The sequence below is a fragment of the Melanotaenia boesemani genome, chromosome 20 (genome assembly GCF_017639745.1).
Source record: "Melanotaenia boesemani isolate fMelBoe1 chromosome 20, fMelBoe1.pri, whole genome shotgun sequence".
NCBI lineage: Eukaryota > Metazoa > Chordata > Actinopteri > Atheriniformes > Melanotaeniidae > Melanotaenia > Melanotaenia boesemani.
This window is the reverse complement of record NC_055701.1, coordinates 21,280,687-21,305,475: the sequence shown is the minus strand read 5'-3', so window position 1 is coordinate 21,305,475 and position 24,789 is coordinate 21,280,687. Positions and strand designations below refer to the sequence as shown.

The 24,789-nt window shown below is 38.7% G+C and overlaps 1 protein-coding gene across 1 annotated transcript; it reads left to right on the top strand.

Annotated features, from left to right (window-relative positions):
• Positions 1-2,375: 2,375 nt before the first annotated feature.
• LOC121631769 (guanine nucleotide-binding protein G(I)/G(S)/G(O) subunit gamma-2) lies at positions 2,376-24,789 on the top strand. The gene is made up of 4 exons (XM_041972840.1): positions 2,376-2,540; positions 15,543-15,614; positions 22,266-22,385; positions 23,836-24,789. The coding sequence occupies exons 3-4, from the start codon at positions 22,299-22,301 to the stop codon at positions 23,962-23,964; spliced, it is 216 nt and encodes a 71-aa protein (XP_041828774.1). The 5' UTR covers positions 2,376-2,540; positions 15,543-15,614; positions 22,266-22,298; the 3' UTR covers positions 23,965-24,789.

The following is a 24,789-nucleotide window of genomic DNA, read 5'->3' as shown; positions in this document are numbered from 1 at the left end:
AGATGGATTAACAGCTCTTAATAAACCAGCCTATTAAGCTAAACAGCTGCAATGACACCAAACGATTCAGAGATGATCCCAGGAGCTGATAATAAAACACAGTAATCTGATTACACTTAAACAAATCTCTGGGTTTATCTCTTCTCCAGTGATGGAGGGAGGGGTCTCTCTGTTTCTGTCCCTGATGGTGCTCAACAAGCCTAAAACATAAACCAGATTAATACTTTCCAACTCAGAGTACTTACAGCACATGAGCTGTTGTGTAAATGGAGAGCTCAACTAATAGCTGAAGTAGTTAGCTAAAAGTAGGCAATTATCACAACACGCTTAAGTGAGTGAGCTGAAAGGGCAGCAGGGCTATATAAGTCAGGATTAGGTTGGGAATTGCTGGCTTAGTGAACTCAGGAAGGGCTATCCCGAATCACTGTGGTGACAGAGGCTTCCTACATTCATAGCAACCATGACTCATTAATTCTCCATCCTCCTCCTCCCCTCTCTCCATCTTTCTTTCTCTCTGGATGTGTTCTGCTACTGTACACTTCCCAGAAAACAACATTTATGTGAATGAAGCAGAGGAAAATGTGACTCACGGGGAACGTGATGTTCAGACAGTAGGAGGAAGATGGCCTGGTTTACCTGCAGGCGAACTACATAACATGCATGAAACCAGGCAGCACACAGAAGCAAACAAACTGGGGAGATCTCTGTAGTGAAGGGTTTGTGTCTGAAATATTTAATGTGCACTGGAAGGGATACCATTGGGTTTCCAGGTATTCTGATGATGGCACTGTAAAAAGACGAGATAAATAGGCAGAACTTTTTATTTCTGCATCTGCCTCTTTAAATTGTAACATGCCTGCATTTGTTTTCACATTAATGTAGCTCTGCTGAACTTTGGATTTTCACACTTTTGCACTCCCTAACGAAGCATCCTGTCTCTTTTCTGAGCTCTCTCCAGCCAGTAAAAGTCAATCCAATGTTGATTGTTGTCTTTTTTTTTGCTCTGTCACCCTCTCTTACTCTTTTCCTCCGTCCTCCAATAATGACCTTTTGTGCTTTGCACAGCCATGGTGCATGTTCAAAACAGCCAGCGTGTTGATATCCATGTTACTCACTGCTGCAAAGCAAAAAGCAGCTGTCACATGATGCCCAGGGCTGGGAAACAGAGTTGTGATGTGTGGTTTCTCAGCCCGGGGATGCTGCAGGATAACGATGGTTCTAGTTGCAGTCAATCAGACATTTATAGTACTTTCCATGTAAACTGAATGTACAAAGTATGAGTGGTAAATGGATTGTATTTATATAGCTCTTTTCTATTCTTTTTGACTACTCAAAGCATCTGTCACCCATTTAGCACTTCCTGGGAATTATCCATGAAGATCACTACGACACACATAGACACACTGATGAGCGCATGATGAGGCAACATGGGGTTTAGTATCTTCCCAGTGACACTTTCCATAGAATAGTGTTCATGGGAAATATAGTGATAGTAACATTAGGACAAATAAACAAAATTATTTGCTTCCTTCATCACCTGCCAAACTCCAGGACCAAATGATTGGGCTCTAAATTTAAATAAATAGATAAAAATAAATATAAAATCAACAGAAGGAACTAAAGAACGAAGGAATCATATCACATTTTGATCTGTGAGGGGTAGAAATATAAATGAAAAACTATGAACTTGTGAAAAACTACATAAATGTGGCTCAGATTCATACTAATATGTTTCAGTTACGTTTCACTGCTGCATGATCCAATGTCCTATTACGCTGTTTAAAGGAACAACCCCTCCCATGTAAACACAGGCAGTATTCATACGTTTTACATTTGATCTTGTCCATCTCACCCTAATTGAGTGTATCCTGGAACACCCAAATGTACAGCATGCTGTTTGTTTATGCTTTTTGCTCCGGTTCCTTTGTGTGTTTTATGTTTTTGCTTTTGTTTTTATCTTTGATAGCTTGACTGTAATATGCAAGTAAAGTAAAGTAAAGATTAAAAGCTTCCTCTCTGGCAGGGCACGCGTGTATGTGCAATACAAGATACTGTAGAGGTTTGACTATATTTCTTTTTTCTTTTAAGCTATGTCATCAAAACAGAACTAAATCTGAGTGAAGAACAAGAAACTGAAACGGCTGCAGGGATGGAAATCCTAGTCCTGGTATGCATTTGTTTACTGTAGCTGTTTAGATAGACAGTCAGAGCTTTTCCTGTGGACCTCTGAGAAATGGAGTGAGCGTGTCACAATAGCAGAAAAGAAAAGACACAAAAAAGGGAGGGAGGACGGAGGAGGAGGGGAGTTTCTTGTAGCCTGCGCGGTTGGCTGAAGGGTGGAGACTCAGCGGCAGTGAGGAGGGAGGCAGGGAGGATCTCAGCTGGAGTAGATAGAGAGAGGGAGAGAAAGGCGTACAGAGAGAGGAGTGTGTGTGGATGTAATCGGCTGACTGACTGTGTGACAAAAAGGGGTGAACGTGTGGATACTCCTCCACAGGACTGGATGTGTTGGGGTTCACTGAAGAAAAACCACAACAAAGGTAGGATTTCTTTCTTTTAACATTTTTATTTTCTTTTGCAGCAGATGCAGTTTGTTTTTTCTGTGCTTGGACGACATTTGGGTCAATCGTATCCAAAAAAGGGTGTGTTCCAGAGGAGGAGGGTTTTTTTTTCATGTCCATGCTGTCACTCGTCAGTGCTCGAGGGATGAGATTGATGCCGCTAGCTGGTTTACAACATGGAATCCCCTCCTCCCTCTAAAAATCACTAATATTCTCCTTGCTTGAAGGTAAACCACTGTTTAATACTCCATTACTCTACCATTACCTCCTTTCATATAAGTGTATCTGTAAAATTAAAGAAGAATGGACCAGACCACCTTCCTCCCTTTACTTCTTCCTCCCTTCTTCTCGTTTCCTCAGTATTGGGCAGATCTTATAATGTGGAGCCAGAGGAATTAAGGGCATCTGTTTCAGGGGATATTTGCATGAGCAGAGAGGATGAAAAAGATACGGAAAGAGACAGATGAAAAGGGGGGGTTGGTATGGCTGACAGAGGGGAATGAAAAAGACAGGAGGAAGCAAAAAAAAGCAAAGAGGAATCCCACAAGCTTCCTGTGAGGGTTTCTTGCTGTTCTTAACCCTCTCGCGCGCCATGCCACGAAGAGAAAGCAGTCGAACACACAAACTCCATGTAGTGGTTGTATCAGGCAGATGGCCAAGAGAGGAGGAGGATGAGGAGGAGGAGGGGGAGGGGGAGGATTGTTTTAATGCTGCCCATAGACAGATACAGTACGACACCAGTATGCGATCACAAGAAAATATAGAAAACAAACACAGATGTGCTGTTTGTCCCACACTCTGCTTGTCACACAAAGGCATCGTCATGCACAACTCATATTAAGTCATCCAATTGTGTGTGCGTCTGTGTTACATATCCAGGGCCATTACAAATGCACACTGCGAGTCAGAATTACGCAATAGCTCTTGTCCAGGCGGGTTGAAGAATAGCAGCTCCAAACGCATCGATGTTGTGACTACATGAGCTGCTCTCTAAATATCCAGCGATAAACAAGAAATATAAAAAACCTTGATAGTTAAGGAGAGTTAAAATCCCACTGAATAGAGTGTTAGTGATAGGAAGCAGGGCTAGGAACAGAGGAAAGATGGTAAAGAATAAGAAATAAGCAGCTATTATCATGTTGACATTTCCAATCATTTTAAAACTTTAAAAAAAGGGGGGCTATAAAGCCTAGTTATTTCTGCATTAATTTCCCCAAATCTAATGTAAACCATATGATCTCATCTCCCTGAGAAAAAGTGAACAGGTAATACAAAGTGGGAGGATGTGGCTGTGCTCACATCTATGACCTTTGTACCCGTACTTGTTTGCTTTAAACAGCCGTGATTTTGAAATTTATTTGACTGTGTTGTGGTCAGGTCAGGGTAAAGCATCCAGAAATGTTTAAGTCACAAAGCTTTAGCTTGCAATGCAAGAAAATCTTCAGCAAGTCAAAAACTTAGAATAACACAAAAATTTAAGTTAAATTACTCTAACTTCAATTTCTGTGATTTCTGTGGTTTTCGTCAGCCAAGACTTAACCTCAGTCTCCAGCTGTAGCCAAACATTTTAAGATCCAGCCATTAGAGAAATCCTAAATCATATTTCAAGTTTCCAGAGGTGTTTTTCAGTTCATGTCTATCTATCTATCTATCTATCTATCTATCTATCTATCTATCTATCTATCTATCTATCTATCTATCTATCTATCTATCTATCTATCTATCTATCTATCTATCTATCTATCTATCTATCTATCTATCTATCTATCTATCTATCTATCTCCACCTTCAGGGCCTGTGCTCACTTGTTCTTTTATGCATTTTCTAAATTCCAAGAATTTCCCTTCTCTTGTCTTATAGTATTTCAACTTTCAAATCTCTAATTTATATTTTTTAAACCATGTCTGTAAATAATCAAGCCTCAAAGTCATTGAGTCTTGGATGCTTATTTTTTATGTTCTTAAAAAAACCTGATGTGTCATCATCGAAACACACTGCATCAGATCATCATAGTCTGTGGGTTTTGGATTCTGCAGTAGTTTGTTCTTTAGTTTTCTGTTTAGGCTGTCTTAAACTCTCTGGAGTCCTCTATGTTATCTCCATTCCTGTCTCATGTTGTACAGCACGTATCTCAACATCCGGTCCTGGAGGCTTTAGATGTTTCCCTGCTTCAACAAACCTGACTCAAATGAATGGGTCATTGTGTAGAATTTGACAACAAATTGGATGCATTTCATTTGAATCAGGTATGTTGGAGCAGGAAACATCTAAAACCTGCAGGATCATTGCCCTCAAGGATTGCAGATCAAGATCCCCGTTGTAGAAACTACCCTTGTGTATTCAGTTAAAGTTACTTTCTGTTCATGTCACACCTGATCGTAAGCTACTGACACCTGCTTCTTATTTGTAATTAGCTCTCTCTATAAAAACCCCTTGTTCAGGCCCAGATTCTTGTCCATACTGTCCTGGTTTTCTCTTGTAGCCTACTCCTAGTTGTGCATTGTCTGTCACTCTTTTAGTCAGTTAAGAGTTTTGTTATTTAAGTTTAATACATGTACTTATTAGCACCTTCTGTTCTTTTAAAATAAATCCCAGATCCCACATCTGTCTGCCTCCTGTCGCATCGTCCTACGTTTGGGTCCTTCTTCCTTGTCACCTTATCCATGACTGCTGACGGTAGCTTATCTCAGCATCAATAGTAAGAAAAAACCTGGGGGCACATGCTAATTTCCTCTAGGAATGTTGCAGTTGGAGCAAGAAAAATGGGCGCAGCTCACATTTTCTTTACAGAGGCAAGTATACTCTCAGGTTTTCCCTGAGTCTAATGTCCAAAATTAACACTTGAAATCCTTCTTCAGCTGTAAGTCTTTTAGTCCTGTAAATGTTGACCAAAAAGATTTGACAAGCAAATTTTATTTCTTCGTGACAGATCAGATAAGTTCTGTGACACACACATGCTTGCTGATTATCTTTCAGCTACACATGCAGTAAAAAGCGAGTTGATATCTCAGATGGTTCAAGCAGAGCACTCTCATTGCAATCTAAACAAGTCCGGATGTTTGTAATATTGTTAACAGCCCAGGAGACCAGCCTTGGTATTCACTGCATGTTGATTGATTCCAGAGGAAAAGTATGTTTATCCCTTCTCACTCAAAGCAAAATGCAAAAAATCCTGCGGCTTCGTTACAGCTAAAGCACAGAGCAGGGAGCTTGATTAACAAAAGCTGGTAAAGCTATTATTTGTGACACAAGGGAAGGGAAGTTAACCCTTTAAACAATGGGTGGTTTTTTTTCCAAAGTGCAGGATAATCTGAACCACCCACCTGCTCGCAGCAAAAAATCACCAGCATTATTTGACTGGAAGCTGGCAGCATTTTCTACCTGGTCAAACAAAAGAACAAGTGTTTTGTTTTTGTTTTATTTGCGTCTTAACTCTGCAGCTGTTCTTGTGACAGCCAGTGTCATGCATTGTTTCTACTCCACTAACTGCTCTGATGTTATGCAACCCCCACATCAAAGGTTTTAAACACTTTAAACATTTTATGAAAAGAAAACCACTTGGTCGTTGCTTTAATCCAACAAAAAAACCAACACAGCAGGCTTGGATTATCTAATGTGATAAACGTAATAAAGCAAATTTGCACTCCCTGGAGCAATAAGCCTCCACCCTGCTGCCTTCCTGACTCCCAGGAGATGCATCATTTCCTGGGCCACTGCTTTCTCCCCTCCCCCCCATCTGGGACCTAGATTAACCCACAATACACACATGTATGTATGTATGCATACACACATGCAGCACAGCCTCTAAGATGGCAGGATGAGCAGCGCTTGCTAGAGGTGGCACAGATGTCCAAGCTAATCAAAGGACCATGGGTGGTGATGGTGGTGTGACCAAGAGGCAGCCACACATTTAATTCATATGTGAGGGAAATTAACCTGACAATTAGACTCAGTTGTTTTGTTTTTTCTTTAACTTTGACCTATTTCTTCATGGGAAACAAAAAGAAATATTTTAGTTAGTTACCAATTTGCCAACTTTTTTAGCCAAAAAATTAAAACAATTAGGCAAAATATTAATTCCACACAGTCACACAAGAAAACTAGTCTGTGTCTGAAACCCAGAAATAATTCTGATGTTATGTTGCAATTTAAAATGGTGAATTTAAAAGTCCTACAAGAAACAGTTTGGCATTTGAAATCAACAACATGCACTCTGGACATGATACCATCAGACTTTTTAAAAACAGTTTTTACCTCAGTAGAAAGTGATCTCCTACTTATAGTTAACAGCTCACTGGCATCGGGCATTTTTCCCAAGTCACTAAAGATAGCTGCTATTAAGCCACTCCCAAAGAAAAGGACTCTAGACGCCTCCATAATGAACAACTATAGACCTGTTTCTAACCTCTCTTTTATTTCCAAGATTATTGAGAAAGTTGTATTTCACCAGCTTAATGACTTTTTAAATGAAAGTGGAAATCTTGATAAATTTCAGTCCGGCTTCCGACCTCATCACAGCCCTGAAACAGCTCTGGTCAAAGTGTTAAATGGCATTAGGTTGAAAACTGATTCTGGTCAAGTATCAGTCCTGGTTCTGTTGGATCTCAGTGCTGCGTTTGATACTGTAGATCACAGAATCCTGTTGCACACTCTGGAAAACTGGGTTGGACTTTCTGGAGCGGTCCTTAACTGGTTCAGGTCCTATTTAGAAGGCCGGTGTTATTTTGTTACGATCGGCAGCTATGAATCTGAGCGAGTGGCCATGACTTGTAGAGTCCCCCAGGGGTCAGTCCTTGGACCTCTTCTGTTCAACTTGTATATGCTCCCGCTAGGGTCAAATATTACAGAACTATAGCATTAGTTATCAAAGTTATGCAGATGATACACAACTTTATGTGTCTCTGTCACCAGATGACTGCAGTCCAATAGACTTATTGTGTCAGTGTCTGGAGCAAATAAACACCTGGATGAGGGAGAATTTTCTACAATTAAATGAAGACAAAACTGAGATTATTCTGTTTGGTAGCAAAGAGAAGAGGGTCAGCATTGGTAAACACCTGGAGACTCGGGCTCTTAAAATCACCAACCAAGTTCGTAACCTGGGAGTGTTGATAGACTCAGACCTGACTTTCAGCAGCCACATCAAAGCTGTCACTAAGAAGCTTTTTACCAGTTCAGAAACATCAACAGAGTTAAAAGTTTAGTCTCCCAGAAAGACCAAGAGAAACTCATCCATGCATTCATCTCCAGTAGGTTGGATTTGTGTAATGGTCTTTTAACAGGACTTCCTAAAAAGAGCATTAAACATCTGCAGCTCATCCAAAACGCTGCTGCTAGAGTTTTAACCAGGACTAAGAGAACTGAACACATCACACCAGTTTTTAAATCTTTACACTGGTTTCCAGTCAGTCACAGAATAGATTTTAAAACCCTTCTGATTGTTTACAAATCCCAGAATGGTTTAGGCCCAGAATACATCTGTGATTTGTTCAGAGAAAATCAACCTAGCAGAGCTCTTAGATCCAAAGACTCTGGTCAACTAGTCCAGACCAGAGTCCAGACTAAACATGGAGAAGCAGCATTTAGCTGTTTTGCTGCAAACCAGTGGAACAAACTGCCAGTGGAGATTAAACTTTCACCAAATGTAGACATTTTTAAATTTTTAAAAACATTTCTATTCTCATGCGCCTATGCATGAAATCTGTAAAGTAACTTTTTTTTTTTAAACTTATCTTGCTTTTAATCATTTTAATGTAATTTATTATTTTATTGTGATTATGTGTTGATGCCTTTTACTATTTCTAAATATCTGTAATGCCTTTGTTTTATGTAAAGCACTTTGAATTGTCCTGTACATGAAATGGGCTATACAAATAAACTGCCTTGCCTTGCTTAGTTTTGACCTGAGAAGTCCCAAAAACAGCTTGCACACCTTGATTACATTTATGCACACTTAATGCTTTTTTGGTTACAGTTAATTAATATTATGCAACAAGAATTAACCCTTCTTCCATTTACTCAGAAATCCCAACACACCATGATTAGCTGGTTCCCCAATTAAGTCTGAGAAAAAAAGACTCAATTATCCTGGTGTCTTACAAGATAGAGTGGACAGCCACCAATCATGGCCTCCACAGTCAGAGTCATAGTGTCCTCAGCAAGATACTAGCAGGGTTTCCACTGCTGTTCTGGATTTCCATGAAGAAGTGAATGACAAAAAGAAGGAATAAAAATAAAATAATGGAAACAGTGAAAGAACTAAACAAATTCTGATGTTCAAAAATGTTTACATGCACTCTTATTGCCTGATATTAAAAAAAACTTATAAGGGGTCATGGAGATATATGTGAATAGATACAAAAATTGGTAAAGATTAAAATGATATAATTGACCATGCAGACACACGATGAACAGAAAACAAACACCTGGAGTGTTTGCAAATTTAATATTACATTTTAGATACACCCAGAGATTCAAGCAATTCTTTTTGAGAGCTTTCTCTATTTTCCTTTTGTGAATATCCATCATTTAGTTTCTCCCTCCTTTATTTGGTTACCAAAACAGCTACTTCTTATACTGAATTCCAGCCACTAGCAACATAGCCTATACTGTTACCCTCTGGTGACACTAAGCAACACAGTTTAGTGGCTTACACTGAACCCTGCATTTCTCTTGTGAGAAACTTAAAAATTGAAGCTAAAAGAAAAACATCCCCAGTAGTTAGCTTCTGAATGTGGATTTTGCTGCCTACATTACTATATAAAGTCATAACTCTAAATGAACATGTTCTAAGAAAGAGACAAGATTATGGCTCTGTTTGTGGGATCTTAATGGAAGTGATGCTGTTTGATCATCATTCAGAAGGACTTGGTGAAAGCATATCAGCATTATTAAAACATACAGAAACATTGGTCAAGTCTTGAAACCCTCAACTATCATGCGATGGTAACTTAGCTTCTTTGAGGATGTCTATATTCAAACCATGCAGATGAGAAAGCTCTTACCCAGATATCTGTTTCATTATTGCTTGCTCACCAAGAAGATTTCATACAGCAGCTTAGGGCGGGCTAGTAACAGTAAGTATAAAAAGGTGGCAGTAAAGGGTTTGGGAAGTTGAATATTCTTGATCCAAGCTAATTGATCCAGTTTTCTTTTAGTATGGAACTCAACTCCTGTATCTCCTGTGTCTGGGTAATGTCGCATATCTACTGACAATGCTACAAGCCTCATTGGCTTGATCATTATAATTCCCGTCCATCAACTAATTTGGTCATTTAGGTGTGCTCAAGAAGGTTTTTACTGTAGAAATGTAGTTTTTACAGGAGCTTGTTTTTAGTTTTCTGTTACATATTGTTAAAGTAGCAATGTTGTATGAGAGGGAGGACAGTTCAGTTCAGTTTATTTGCCATTTGCAGTATAAGAAACCACATTGGAAAACAGTTGCAAAGAGCTCAAAGTGCACTGTCAACATTTAACAGATAAACCTTAAGAAACACAAGCCTAAATAAATACAACACATGGGCACATCCTAAAAACACATAATACTAGTGAAACGTTCTGCTAGTATATTATACGACACAAATATTGTTATAATGAAGGCTAGAGCAAACCTCCTGGGGCTTTTTCATGAGCTCCATGGTCAAAACCAAGTGCAGCTCAGAGCCTGGTATTAATAGGACCTGTGAGGTAAAAAGCAGCTCAATGTAACTCTCAGTATCATCACAACAAACAATAATGGTCTGACAGCTGCCCCATCCCTTTCTCTCTGTCTTTGTGAGCTCAGGGATAGGTGGCCTTTCTCGTGTTCAAGGGCAGGAAGCCGCGCTATATTACATTCAATAGTCGATATTGTCTTGATTGTGGTCAATAATAACTCTGGATGCCAGTTTTATGTTACTTGAACTCACTGAGGTCACTTTGGAAGAATGTTTCACCATCAATTACTTTTTATTTTGATCTTCCTGATTAACTTTATTTCTAGCATATTTCTAGTATTTTAAAAATTATTTGTATTTTTTCTTTGAGTGAGCATGTGACAGCCTCTTGCTTCACAGTGACATCGTAGAGTGCAGCTCATTGTCCTGTGACGTACTGAGGACAGTAGTCACTCGGTCACCAGACACTGTGAGCACTTCGATGAATGAACCTTTGCCATGTCTTTTAAGTTATTAATACTGCTCTTATGTTATTGAAAATCCACAGGATTTCTTTTGTGGGTGTGCATATGTGTGATTTACAGAAACTTCAGAAAAAAAGGGAAAATGACTCATTCAGCTCAGAAAAGAACAGTGTCAACTTTTACAGTAATAAAATTTGAGTCATTAACACTGAGGCATGCTGGTATGTCGTGTATGAGTCTTTAGAGGTTAGCTCACCCAAATGGGTGTTAAGACACGCATGATCATCAGCTGTTATCTGTGGCATGTAGCGCAATCCACATACATCTAATACTGAGCTATATATTTATTTAAGGTGTATGTTTCAAAAAAGTGGCACATTTGCAAGTTAAGTTCACTCATTTCACATGTTTACTGGACTCATATCAAGGTGGAAATATGGTGTACTTGCATATTTCAACACTGTTTCCTGATTAGAGTTTTGATTAAAACATGCTCAGTCTTGCAATGAACACAAAGGCCCTAGAAAAGATATAGATAGAAACTTTAATCATTTGTATTCAGGATCCACTTTGGAGGGTTATCTATGATTTGGTCCTTTATATAATTTTGCAAGTGCATAATTTTAACATAAAGGGTGCACTGAGATCCTCCATTCCCTTTCACCATCATTTTTCAAAACACAGGGAACTGGCAAAAACATCATTCTATAGTGCATGTTTGTTTTTTTAAAACTTCATGAGGGAGGATAGTCGTATAGACCCATCATGTTAAGTTTCTTCTTTACATTCAGTTGTTCCTGTGGCTATTCCTTCCTAGTGCATTAGAAGTAGGTTTAAATAAAAGTACTTGATGAGGGTTAGAAAAAACACAACCAAGTTTCGTATTAAAAATATTGACTCTGTGAGTGATCACCAGCTGGGTGGTACCCTGCATGCTGAAATATGACCATGTGGGGTACCCTGCATGTTTAAAATCGATGCTAGATGTTAAAGTCGAGGTTGGTGAAGTTCCTTGCAGAATTATATCTGACATTTCCAGTGTTGAAGTGTTGACTTTACTGTAAAAATTAGCAACTGATACCATATTTGCTGGTGGTACCTTTGGGTGTAATCGGTGTCTAAAACACTCAGTCCCTGTTGCACAATAGCTAACAGTAATTACAGTTCATTTCTCCACATAGACTAAAAAAAACCATAAAAGCTAAAAGAAGACTGGTCAATACTACTCAACTGCAAATGGTAAAACTACCAAGCCTTCTGTAACCCATATTAAAATAAATAAAAGGATTGAAATTAACTGCATTGCAATATAGAAACAGTTGTGTTGTACAAATGTTATTTCAGGAAGCAAAGCTGGATGAAAACCTGTCTATTAAATGTGACCCCAATCTATAGAACAAAGAGACATTGTTTAATTCACTATTAAAAATGTCAAGATATAAATCTGCCACCATTATTGCTGTAAGTGCATTGAAATCTGTGAAAGGCTGCCATCTAACAACAATAAATAAAGGAACAGGGTTTAGTTAATGGTTAACTGCTTGCAGGCAGACACAAGGCTTAAGAGGCCCTCAGAGCATAGCTGCTTCCTGCCTTTCACTGTCCCTGCAGACCCTTGCAGGTTAATAACCGGTTCTCCAGGGTCCAGATGGCTGAACCAGAGACACATTTTTAATTACCATGCTCTGATTTCACACCCTAGGCATTACAGAGGACAGAATACTCCCTTCCTGGCTCCTGTAATTTCTCAGTTTGGATGCTGTTAGAAAAAAAGAGAATAAAAAAGGTGTGTGTTAAAGAAAAAAGAAAGGGGAGGAAAACCAAGCATGCGTGGGAGATCGTCACTCTCGACAGGCCAGGAATTATATTTTCCTCTTCAGGATGTTTCCTGCAGCACTTAATAATAACCCTTTAAGTCAGCAACACCCTGATTCAAGCAGCTATATTCAGATCTGTGGAGGCCTCGTCTTGAACATAAACCCCTGAAACGCAGAGGAAGAGGTTAATAAAAATCTTCAAATGGCAGGGGAAGTATGACAGAGGGGGTCAGATTGATTCGGCAGTGTTAGCAGCAGGACAGAGCCTGCTGGGGGTGTTTCAGTCTCATCACTGAACACCTGTCCGCCACAGAGGGAGGGATGGGAAGCAGAAGGCTGATACGCAGGAGAGAAATGGATCACCGCTCATGGCCTATGATGCATCTCCTGTCGTTTTTCCTCTCAGTACAATTCACTGGCATAAGCACAACATTACCAAAACATTTGTTTAGAAAATGGCTTGCACCCCTTTCCTGCTTTGAAACATATATGCTTTTTTTTCATTTTTTTTAAACTATTAACAAAATATTTTACATTTTGCATTAAAGGAGAAATGACTGTCTTGTCTAGCTTCTTTCAGCTTATTGTTTACTTAAATCTATGTTTAAGTTGTCTTTGTAGGGAATTTGTAAGGAATACATAGTAACTGTATCATTTTTGATGATTTATAGTAAAATTGCAACAATGCCGCTGTAGACCAACATAGCTGTTTTACATTCTGAGAGATCTGGTTGGCATGTAGGTGACAAAAGGTTTTCTTGAATGTTCACCTAAGAATCTCAAAGGTGACTGAAGAATCTTAATTTAATATCAGGCATAAACATATTAAAAGTATTTGGGCTGCACGGTGGTATGGTGGTTAGTACCACAGCCTCACAGCAAGAAGGTCACTGGTTCAAGCCTCAGCTGGGGGGAGGTGCGAACCTGGGGGGCAGCGGCCTTTCTGTGTGGAGTTTGCATGTATCCGTGGGTTCTCTCCGGGTTTTCCAGCTTCCTCCCACCATCCAAAGACATGCATGTTAGGCTAATTGGTGACTCTAAATTCTCCCTATGGAGTGAGTGTGTGTGTGAATGGTTGTTTGTTTACTTTTGTGTTGGCCCTGCGATGGACTGGTTACCCATCCAGGGTGTACCCTGCCTATCACCTGGTAAAATGCTGGGATAGGCTCCAGCTTACCTGCGACCCGTAATAGACTAAGCAGTAAAGAAAATGAAATGAATGAATAGAAATATTTCCAGACTTGTACAAGAAACAGTTTCTGGTCTTTAAAGCTTGTAATAGCTGTGCAGGGGTGAATCCTTAAAATATAATTCTAACCCTAAAATAAGAAAGAAACAATGCCTTGATCTAAACAGTATATGCTACTTTTCTTTTCTCATTCACTCTACATGAAAACCTATCAAAACATAATAAACATGTGCATGAATGTGCTGAAACTTACAAACTTAGTTAACATAAACCTAGTTTTAACAAAGCTACTCCCATATTATATAAGTTTTGCTCCTACTCACCCAAACCAAACAAATGTGCACTTTCTTAGGAAAGCAGATGGAAATGTGAGTTGATCAGCGATAAGCTGTCTCCATGAGTGAACTATTGCTTTAAACAAATAAGGTAAAACACGATCACAAGCTTGTGAAACCATCACTAAGCAGGAAGGGTAATGTCAATAAGGGTGGTTAGTGATATCGTTTTACAACAGTTTTTTTTTTTTTTAATGATACAAACCTGTGTTAAATGCAAATAAATAATAAAAAATGAATGCAAAGTTCTTGATAATGGATATCAGGAATATTTTTTCAGGTGAACATTGATCTTCTTGCTATATACTAAAAGTTATTGAACAAATAATAATAATAATAATAATAATAATAATAATAACAACTGTTGACCATGTGTTTTCACCAGGAAGCAAACTTATCTTCCATGTTTGTGTGTACATCCAGTCCAGTTTGGTCTCATTTCTTGGGATGGATGGATGAAAATACATTTTTCCCCAAAGTCAAACTGCATTTGCTTTGCAATGGTGGCAACTTCTCAAAAACAATGCTTAACATGTTTGCCAAGTAACATATAACAGAAGTATTGTTATGTACTGGTAACATAATATAGTGTCCACGTCAAGGGTTTCAATTTGCAACACTGTCATTTTTTCTTTTTTCTTTTTCTTTTTTTTTTTCTTGGAAAAACTCTTACATACTGTTGTCCTCTCAGTAACTGAGGTTGATGCACTGTTAAAATCGTTACACAGCTTGCATGACACAGTGTAACCATGCAGATTAATGGCTCCAGTAAATCAGGATGGGGACAGAAACCATCTTCCTCTTTCTTCTGGGTTTTGTGCAGTTTTTATTTAACTTTAGCAGTTTCAGCATTGCTACAATACTTTAGCTCAGGGACTGAGTCACTGTTTGTGAGGTTTTTTTAATGGATGCCTCAGCGTAACATTGCTTTAATGTTTCGTGCTGCCATGATTTACGATGGATGGAATTCCCTTCCTCTGCAGATCTGCTCATTCAGGGTAATTGGTCCATTTATCAGAGGCAGCAGAGGACTGAGATGCACAGTCACAGATGTATTAAGAATTAATCTGTTTGAACTGAAGAGGAAGAAGGAGAGAGTCTGGTGGAGAGAACGTTGAGATCAGCATTGACCAGAAAACAGCTTAAAGGAATAAAAAAAAAAAGCATTTAATGTGTTTGCACCTGATTTTGTTAATCATTGCTGTGTTTGGGAAGGATCTATATGCATGCAGGTTTTATTCAGTTCACTTCCTAGTAAATGGTAATAAAAAAAAAAAACAAACATAAAAAAAGACCTTTCAAAATTAAAACTGAAAATGTTTTTTCTCATGTGGTCTTGACTTCATATCCTTTTGTAGTGTGTTTTGATGTTTCTTCTTCAGCATTTTCCCTGGAAAGGAGCTGTGACATTTTTACCCACAGTAATCAGAAGACAGAGGCTACGCACAAAACGCCTAAGCCAGTGCAGAGCTCTGAGCCACACTCTTTAACCTGTCTTTATCTCTTTCTCGCTGTTTACAGAGAGCGTGGCGGACACAAACTGCTGAGTGAACTGTAGCCTAACACAGGGGTGTGGAGGAGTAAGCAGACAAGGTAAGCCAAGACAAGAAGAAGAGCCAATATAGCACAAGAAGGAAAGCAAACAGCAGTCGCTTTGATAGCATTACATCACGAGTGGTTAGTAGTGGCACAGACGTCATTCTGACCTGATCACGACAGCTCAACAAAAAGTTCTGTGTAAATAAAAAATGTTTAAGATCCACGTCCCTCTGAATGCATTAATTGCAGGCGATGTTGAGCTTTTACAGTTTACCAAATGCAACATCTACCTATGGTGAATGTATGTGAGGAGCTGACAGACAGGAAAGAGGGAAAACAGGTCTTATGATACAGAGGGTCAGCTGTAAAGCCTTGTCCTGAAAGAAAACTGAAGAACTTATGAAGCCGAAAGGAACAATACAGTTTACTTGGAAATCTTTTTGTTGCCTTTAAGGTGTCAGCCGTTTTAGCATGGGCATCTGCTACATGTCAACATCTCCTCATCACACCGTAGATATAAAAATGTCAGGGTGGCATTTTCACACACTCTAATAATACACAGGAAAAAGATCCAGCGAAAGCTTGGTTCATTTACTCCCTTTACCTTTATTTTTATTTATTTATTTTTTTAATTAATAATTTTTTTAATTAATGACAGTAACTGTCTGTGTCCATGCTATTATTATACATCTCATCTTCCTTTTTGGGTATGTTCTGTTTTGTTTTTCTTTTTCTTAAAGAAGATCCATCCAAATTTACAAGAATTTAGTGTCCTCTGTCAACTCCAGAGGGCCAAAATCAGCCCATGTAGATTGGTGCAGATAATGAAATTTATGTCACACAGGCTTCATGCATAAATAGATGTTTGTCTAAAATTTCCTACCAAGAACGAACATTTTACAATGTATGCATTGGATTTACCAAGCTGTGATGGCTGTTAACAAAGCAATAGAATCATACTCATGATTTAAATGTGAAATCTGGTTTGGTGTGCCATAAAATTAGGTGAAAACTGACATGTTAGCATAATAAAAATGGAAAACAGTAACCAAGTTAAAACTCAAGAACAGGGATCACCAACTCCAGATCTCTTGGGCCAGCACCCTGCAGGTTTTAGATGTTTCCCTGCTGCAACACACCTGACTCATGAGCCATCTGCTGGGGCGGCAGCTTCAGAGCTAGAGACCTAAAAAAGCTGAACAAACTGATTAAGAGGGCTGGTTCTGTGCTGGGGATAACTCTTGAGTCACTGGAGCTGATTGTCCAGAGAAGAATGCTGCAAAAGCTGCTGAAAATAATGTACAATTTTTCACATCCTCTACACAACACAGTGAAGAAACAACGGAGTGCTCAATGAGAGACTTTGCCACGTTACAGGAGATCATTCTGCCTGGTGATCCCTCTATGTGGTAAGAATCCTCTGTCAGCTTCACTAGACACACCCTGCAGTAGCACCATCACAGGTGCAGCCAGTTAAATCACTCAGTCATACTGAAGCTTACCATCCTAAAGGTTCTGTACTGCTGTGGTAAGGTTTTTGGGGAAAACAGGTAAATGTTGTAGTCAACTAGGATGAATCAGAATAAAACAATCAACCTATTCTAATGAGGCTGGTGACATTCTAGGTTTTGTTCAATTTGCCAGTTTAATTTCAGAAAATATCCAACTTTATTCACAAAGATTTACTATTTTACTCTCAAGAATTAGTTGGTTTATTGCTATGCTAACTCTGCTCTGGCACTGTAATCACCACCCACCAATATAGTTGTGTAAAACATCAGATTGCATCAGGAAATACTTGTTTTACTTTTTGCCGGTTTGCCATGCTGTAGCTAGCTCTCTGGCTTCTCCTTTAGTATGCTAATGTTTTAAATGTGAAAGACCTGTAAAAAAAAAAAAAGGTGGACTCCACCTTGTCACAATAGGTTGTTCACCATATTTAGGACAAGAAACCCTGAGTAATTCACCAGACTTGAATAGTTCTACATTTGATTAATCCAAGCTCAGCTTCACGATGTGTGGTTGTTAGCACCATGGCTTCACAGCGATACGGTCACTGATTTGAGCCTTGGCTGGGGGGAGGTTGGAGCAGTGGCCTTTCCATGTGGAGTTTGCATGTTCTTCCTGTGTATGTCTCGGTTATCTCTGGGCACTCCAGCTTCCTTCCACCATCCAAAGACATGCATATTAGATTAACTGGTCTCTTTAAATTCTCCCTAGAAATGAGCACGAGTGGTTGTTTGTCTCTATGTGTTGTCCCTGTGATGGACTGACTTGTCCAGGGTGTACCCTGCCTCTCACCTGCTAATTGCTGGGATAGGCTCCAGCTTCCCTGAGACACTGAATTGGACTAAGCGATATAGAAAATGGATGGATAGATGGATAGAAAGCTGAGCTAACCAACACTGACAATGGAATTGAGAGTTTAATTTCATGTCTTCAATTCACCACTCGACATACGTACCAATTAGCTACTAGCTACATTTTGAGCTCTAACTAGCTGATGGTCTTTTTCTAGAAAAAGATCCACTAAAAATTTTTTAAATCAGGTATATAACTACCTATGGTACCAGTCTTACCTAACATTAAAAAATGCCCTACCTTGTTGCTTACATATAAAAACAAAACAAAAGTTTAATTAAATAGCCTAGTTGAACTTAAATGTGCATATACAGTATCTCACAGAAGTGAGTACATACTTCACATTTTTGATAATATTTCATTATATCTTTTCATGATACAACACTATAGAAATTAAACTTTGACATATGACTATCAAAGTTTAGTTTTTATAGTTTGGTGTCCTGTTTATCAAAGTTTCATTTCTACAGTGTCGTCCCATGAAAAGATATAATGAAATATTTGCAAAAATGCGAGGGGTGTACTCACTTCTGTGAGATATTGTAAATGTACTGAGAATTTTAACATCTTGCTAACTTTAACCAGTGTTTGTTGACTACAAATGCTTCATGAACATGATGTTCAGCTAAAAGAGAAATTTTTTAAAGCATTAACGTCTGACCCGTGAAAAAATAGTAAGAAAAGTCCAATTTTTTAAATGAGGTCTTTATTTGGCCCTTTAACAAAATGTAACAAAAAAAATAAAAACAATTTTATTACCATGTGATATACTAAAAATATTATAATATGGTTTTCTGCTTCTGGGTATCTATTAGGGGACAGAAGACAAGTATCAGATTGTGTTCAACAGGATTTTGAACAAAGTTTATACCATAAATTGACGCAAAATGTCTCAGAAACTGTATGTGACAAATATGTCACGCCGGGCTCTTATGGGTTAATGAGGGAGTCTCTCCTTTGTAAGACATCCTGTTCAGGCACAGTATAGTTTTGCTATTAAAAACATTTCTTTCACATAAATTAGGCTATTGTGCCAATGCATTTTGTGTAAAAACGGAAGACCTACTTTTCTACAGACATCCTAGAAACCTTAAAGAGTGACATAAATCCCTATCAATAGTCTGAAGATACCCTGGCCTGTTTTGATATCTCCCCTGAGTGTTGAAACAATATTATGGCCTTGATATGAAAGGCACCAAAGGCTAAATTTTTGCACTTTGTGTCTTTGTACTAAGTCCTTGCCCTATTTTTATTTTGGTGGAGGACAAAACTGAAGCTTGCACGCAGACGTGACATATTTTTACAGAACTATTGCAGAGACTTATAACTGAAATACAAAAAAAAAAAAAAAAAAACTGGACTGCTCTGTTCCTAATGATTGAAAACTCCTTAGTTGGACAAGATTCCCCTGGCATAGTTCTTATTACTTTTGAAAATGTGTATTTCCTCAGTAATGGTTTGAAACCAAAACATATCTGTTTTTTTTTTTTTGTTTTTTTTTTTTGACGGAGCAATACCCTACAAGGTGGTGTTCTCCTCGAGCTGAGAAAAAGCAGAATCCCTCAGCTGCAGTGGCTGTTTTGTTTTACTGTTAATTCGGTGCAGTCTGCTGCAGGTTGTTCTTATAAATCCTCTTCAAAGTGTCACTTGGTTTGAAATGATGTCTTAGAGATGTTCCAGCTCAGGTCAGAGGAAATGTTTCAGTCCTAAAAAAGTGGGAACTTGGTAAATATTACAGATCTTCACATCCTTTCAGTTTAAAAAACTGTGGTTTAACAGTGAATCTGTCCTTGAAAGTTTAGCTAATTGTTCATTTAATTCAGGGGTGTCCAGCTCCGGTCCACGAGGGCTGCAATCCTGCAGGTTTGCTATGTTTCCCTGCTCTAACCCACCTGACTCAAATTAATGATTTACTGTACAGAACCTGATATGCTGCTGGATCTAATTAATTTAAGTCAGGTTTGTTAAAGCAGGGACACATTGAACATATGCAGGGCAGCGGCCCTCAAAAACTTGAATGTTTAATACCCCTGATTTAATTGAATAACAATTTTTGCAGTTTAATCGGGAAAAGTGAGGAGAAAATTCTTGCCAGCACTTAGAGACGCTACACTCCACATGGATAAGACCCCAGCTGAGACTAACCACTGCAGCCCTGTACCATCTCCAGTTCAACAGTAACAAACCTAATCGCTGTGTACAATAATGTGTAACCTGTGACCTGGTGCTGAGCTTTTAATTGCTGCAGCACTTCCCTGGCCAGAGGAGCAGATGTGCCACTGTGGAACATTAATATTCATGCTTTACTCCTCACTGAGTACACTGAGCCTTACCACAGTGCATATGGAGGAATGACAGTAGGGGTGGCAGGGACGATTGATCTAACACCAAGGAGGTGGATGCATTAAAGTGCTTGATCCATTTAATCAACAAGGTTATTTAGGATAGGAAAGCAACCGTGAGCCATTAACGCTATGTAGACAGGCAATAAAGAGATGGAATAAAAGGATAGATAAATATAATGCATGCAGATGCCTTCATACACAGCTTAAGGCTTCTCTGCTGGATGGTTTTGATTAATCTTAACCCAGGTAAAGACTGTGTTGAACATAGTTCAGGACTATGTTTGTATGATAGATCCTTGAGATTTGTGGAGTCAGGGCATCCAGGCTGAGGTTTCTTCGAGCTGTGCTTAAAGCAATATTACATAAGTTTCTGACCATAAAACACTGTGCTTCCTACTCGTTTCCATGGCACACTGACATTTATTACAATCCTGGAGCCACCATTGCCCTGCAGCAACCCAAGAGTGAGAAACAGCACTTCACTGTTTTGTGTTTCAGCCCAGAGCCTCATGTGGCGGTTACATTTTGCTTTATGGCACAACGTTACGCATCAGCAAAGAAACCCAAGATGGTGTTGGCAAAGGAAGAAAGGAAAAGAAAAATTAACAGCAAGAGATATGACAAGAGTCAACATCATATCAACTTTTACTGGCTGGAAGTGGCTCAGAGAAGAGACAGGATTCAAGACACATGCCAAATAAACCTTCATTATGCGGCACCAAAGTGTGAAAATTCTGCCAAAGTTCAGTAGTGTTACTTTGTTTCTCCAAAGATGCAGCCTTTATTAACTTTTACAAAAAGCTACCTAAACATGAAGTTATTTGAAGAACACAGTCAAGTAACAAGACTTGAAAAATGTAGATGACTATTGCCTGCATTATTTAAAAAAAAAATCTGATACACGTCACACATAAAATTGATCATTTTAACTATTAGAAACAAAAAGCATATATTAGATCATTTCTAGGTTACAGTAAGTGCAAAACATATGTTTGGTGACTGAAAAGTAGAATCTTTTAATTTCCTTTGATTTCTGCCGTCTGGTGTTCTTTATGCTTAAAGTGGCCTGTCTCATAATGTCAAGATCTAAAGAGCTTTCTGTGGTTGTAGCTGCAATGTTTAACAAGAAAATTCAAATGTTTTCTAAATAAATCACACCTCTGCACAGAAAACAATCAAACTTGCTAATTTAGCAAAAGCTTACAGCGTCTGATGGAAAAATAAGTCTCCGGGATCCTGAAAATTTAATCCAGGTAATTCTGCAGGTGTACAGACATTAAACAAAGATGCTTTGAATGAGATATGTGGTTTGAAAAAACAAAAAAAACTTTTCTCTCTAATGTACTAGTTTCCATTAAACATGAGCCTAACAGAAGACCTTTTGGAAGCAGTTAAAGAGCAAACTGATAAATGTGTAGATTAGAATATGCAAAGAGAGGTATTTCGTAAAAGCATGCAAAGATTTAAATGGGTAAACACGTCTGTGTGGTCTCACTTAACTGCTGACTAGATGGCTGCCCCGAAAGACAACAAGTCTCAAAGAAGTAATTAATTTACCTGGGAATTACTTTATCATATCAAGTTTTTTTTTGTATTGACCTTTTCTAAGATCGACAATGCTCTGACATGATACTGAGTTAGAGGTATCAGTAAGTGGGCTTCTTGTCAGTGGGCTATACTTGTCAGAGAAGAGTATTTCTTTCCAGTAATTCCAGTATTTTTAAAAAAAAAAACAAAAAACATTTATCTATTTTAAATACAGAGCTGGACAGAGAACTACCCCCTCACTCTCCTCCCACCTTCTCTGCCTCCTCCTCACTGTCAGGGGCTGCCTAGCAACTGACACCATAAATAATATGCCTGTGTCTGTGAGTGTGTGTTCTCAGGCATGTGATAATAAACAGGGTATCTGTTACTAGCACTCCTCTTTGCATGCCTGTTGTGTTTATCCTCATACTGAAATGTCTGGGATGTTTGAATTTCTTTCTCCTCCACTTAGGCTGAGCAGACGAGACCTGACTTGAGAGCGCCCATGGCGAGCAATAACACGGCCAGCATCGCACAGGCCAGGAAGCTGGTGGAACAGCTGAAGATGGAGGCCAACATTGACAGGATAAAGGTGAGCTTGTGCACTGTTGTTCCAGTGTTGAGTTAGATTCTATTATTTTAATTACTGATATGTTACTTTACATTTGAATAAGTTTTGCCACATGCAAAGTAATTTAGGCTAAAATCAGGAGATTCAAAAAGCATTTTCAAAGGATTAAACTATCTATTTTTGTCAGATTCATGTTATTTGGCTTTTTATGCAACATTGTAAATGCAACCAATTAAGTCCAGCCTTTATTCTAAACAGTGCCGAGCTCAGCTATTGCTCCATACATGTTGCATTTTTACTTTAAATTAGGGCAGATTAATAAATAGATTTCAGTTGCCATTGATACAAAAGCTGTTAGATAACTCTAAAAACTGGGAAAAAATTTGCATTTGGATTATTGTTTTTCCCCTTTAATGATAATTAGTGTTCTATTATACATTTTTGGAAAGCCTGATTAGTCATGTTTACAATGAGGTATAACTTGTAAGGATTGTGCATTTTATGGAGTGAGCAGCATAGCTAAACACGTATGTAGTGCCCCCAAAAATGTCTCAAAATCTCCTGCAGTATCGTCCCATTGGTATTCACTCTTGTTTTAAGTAGCTTGGTGGGTAAAATGATTGCACTGTCAGGAACCTCAGTAGTGAGAGGAAGAGCCAAACACAGCCACAGCAGCTTGGCACCTCTTCCTCATGCTGGTCACAAGGCCTGGTTACATTTTGCTGTGGGATTACATCCCATTCCAGGAGTTGTTGAAAGTCAACCAGTGTGGTTGTGTTGGTGACTTTATCACGTACAGCACAGCCAAGCTGATCCCACAAATGTTTAGTTGGGTTGAGGTCTGGCCTTAAGTCCCAGATTCTGATGATGTGGGATGACCACTCAGAATCTCACTTCTACATGTCTGTTGATCAGTTTGGTGTCAGTCAGATAGCAGTTATACATCTGTGACTGACTGTGACCAACCTGGCATCACTTAAGACTCAAAACAAGTGTGAATATAATTAGAATATTGCAGGGGATTTTGTACATTTTGGGGGGACTATCCACACATTTAGCTGTGTTGCTCATTCCACAGAAGTGGGATCCTTACAAGTTATACCTTGGTGTAAAGGTGTCTAATCGGGCCTTCCATTGATGTATAATACAACACCAATTGTTATTATTAAAGGGAGAAAGACTCGACCAAACACAAATTTCCTTACTTTTTGTGCTAAGTTTAGTTGACTTTATTCTGTCAAAAGGTATATTTGGTATTTAGCCTTTCAACTCCTCTCAAATATACCAAAAACATTTTACAGTTTATAATTTTATAATTTGACTTTTTTGCATTTGTTTCTAGTACTTAGCAATGCTAAGCATAGTTGGTTGGCTTAGATTTATGTCAAGCTAAGCTAAGCTAGTTAGCTTGGCTTACTAAATATAACAGATTTGCATGCACTGATACATGTTGCTGTTTATTGAATTGCAGGTGTCAAAAGCAGCAGCGGACTTAATGTCATACTGCGAAGCTCATGCCAAAGAGGACCCTCTGTTGTCGCCGGTGCCAGCATCAGAGAACCCGTTCAGGGAGAAGAAGTTCTTCTGTGCCATCCTGTAAACTCAGCATGGCCCTTCAGCAGTCTGCTCTGTGTGGGACTTTGAACGTGGACGTTCAAAATGCGTAGAAATCTTCTAGTAATAGGGCATGGCAATTATTGCCCCCTTTCTCGATCAGCACTTGAGGAGTGCAAAAATTAAAAACCACAGAGTTAAAATGTAACCATTAACGGGGTTGTGATTGCTTTCTGAGGGGTGTGCGGCATGTTGAAGGGATCTGTGCTTTTTAGATGATACAAAAGGGATGATGATAATGATAAAGAGCCCAGAGATGTGATGGACAGCAAGTCAGCCTACTAAGTCTTCAGGCTGTGATGTGTACAAACATAAAAAAGAATAAGAAAAAAATAACTAAGCTAAAAAAAAAAAAAAAAAACAGACAAAAGAATAAAAATATTTTGTGGATCTGTTGGGACTTCCAGATGTTCTTTTAAATGGTTTGTGGGTGGCTGAAGCACCGTAGGACAGCAAACAAATCTAGGCCTACCACTAGACACCACCTGATTATTGGAATGTCTTTTTAAGTTGTTTATTTTGTGTTTACTCCAACTTTACCAAGATATATTTCTCTAACTGTATGTAGGTGATTACTGAAGTCTCTCTTTTTTTTTTTTTTTTTTTTTACACCAACAGGTTAGTGAAAACTTTTTTTATGGGATGTTAAAAACATTCGACTCTGTGATTCTCTTTACACCTTTTCTGAAAATCAGTCTCTGTGTATAAACATCTATCTGGCAAATGTGATGCAGTTTGTCTCCTTCAGACACAAACCCTCTTTCTACTATTTGTACAAAATGACTAGCAAGTAAACTGTGCTGTGCTGTGA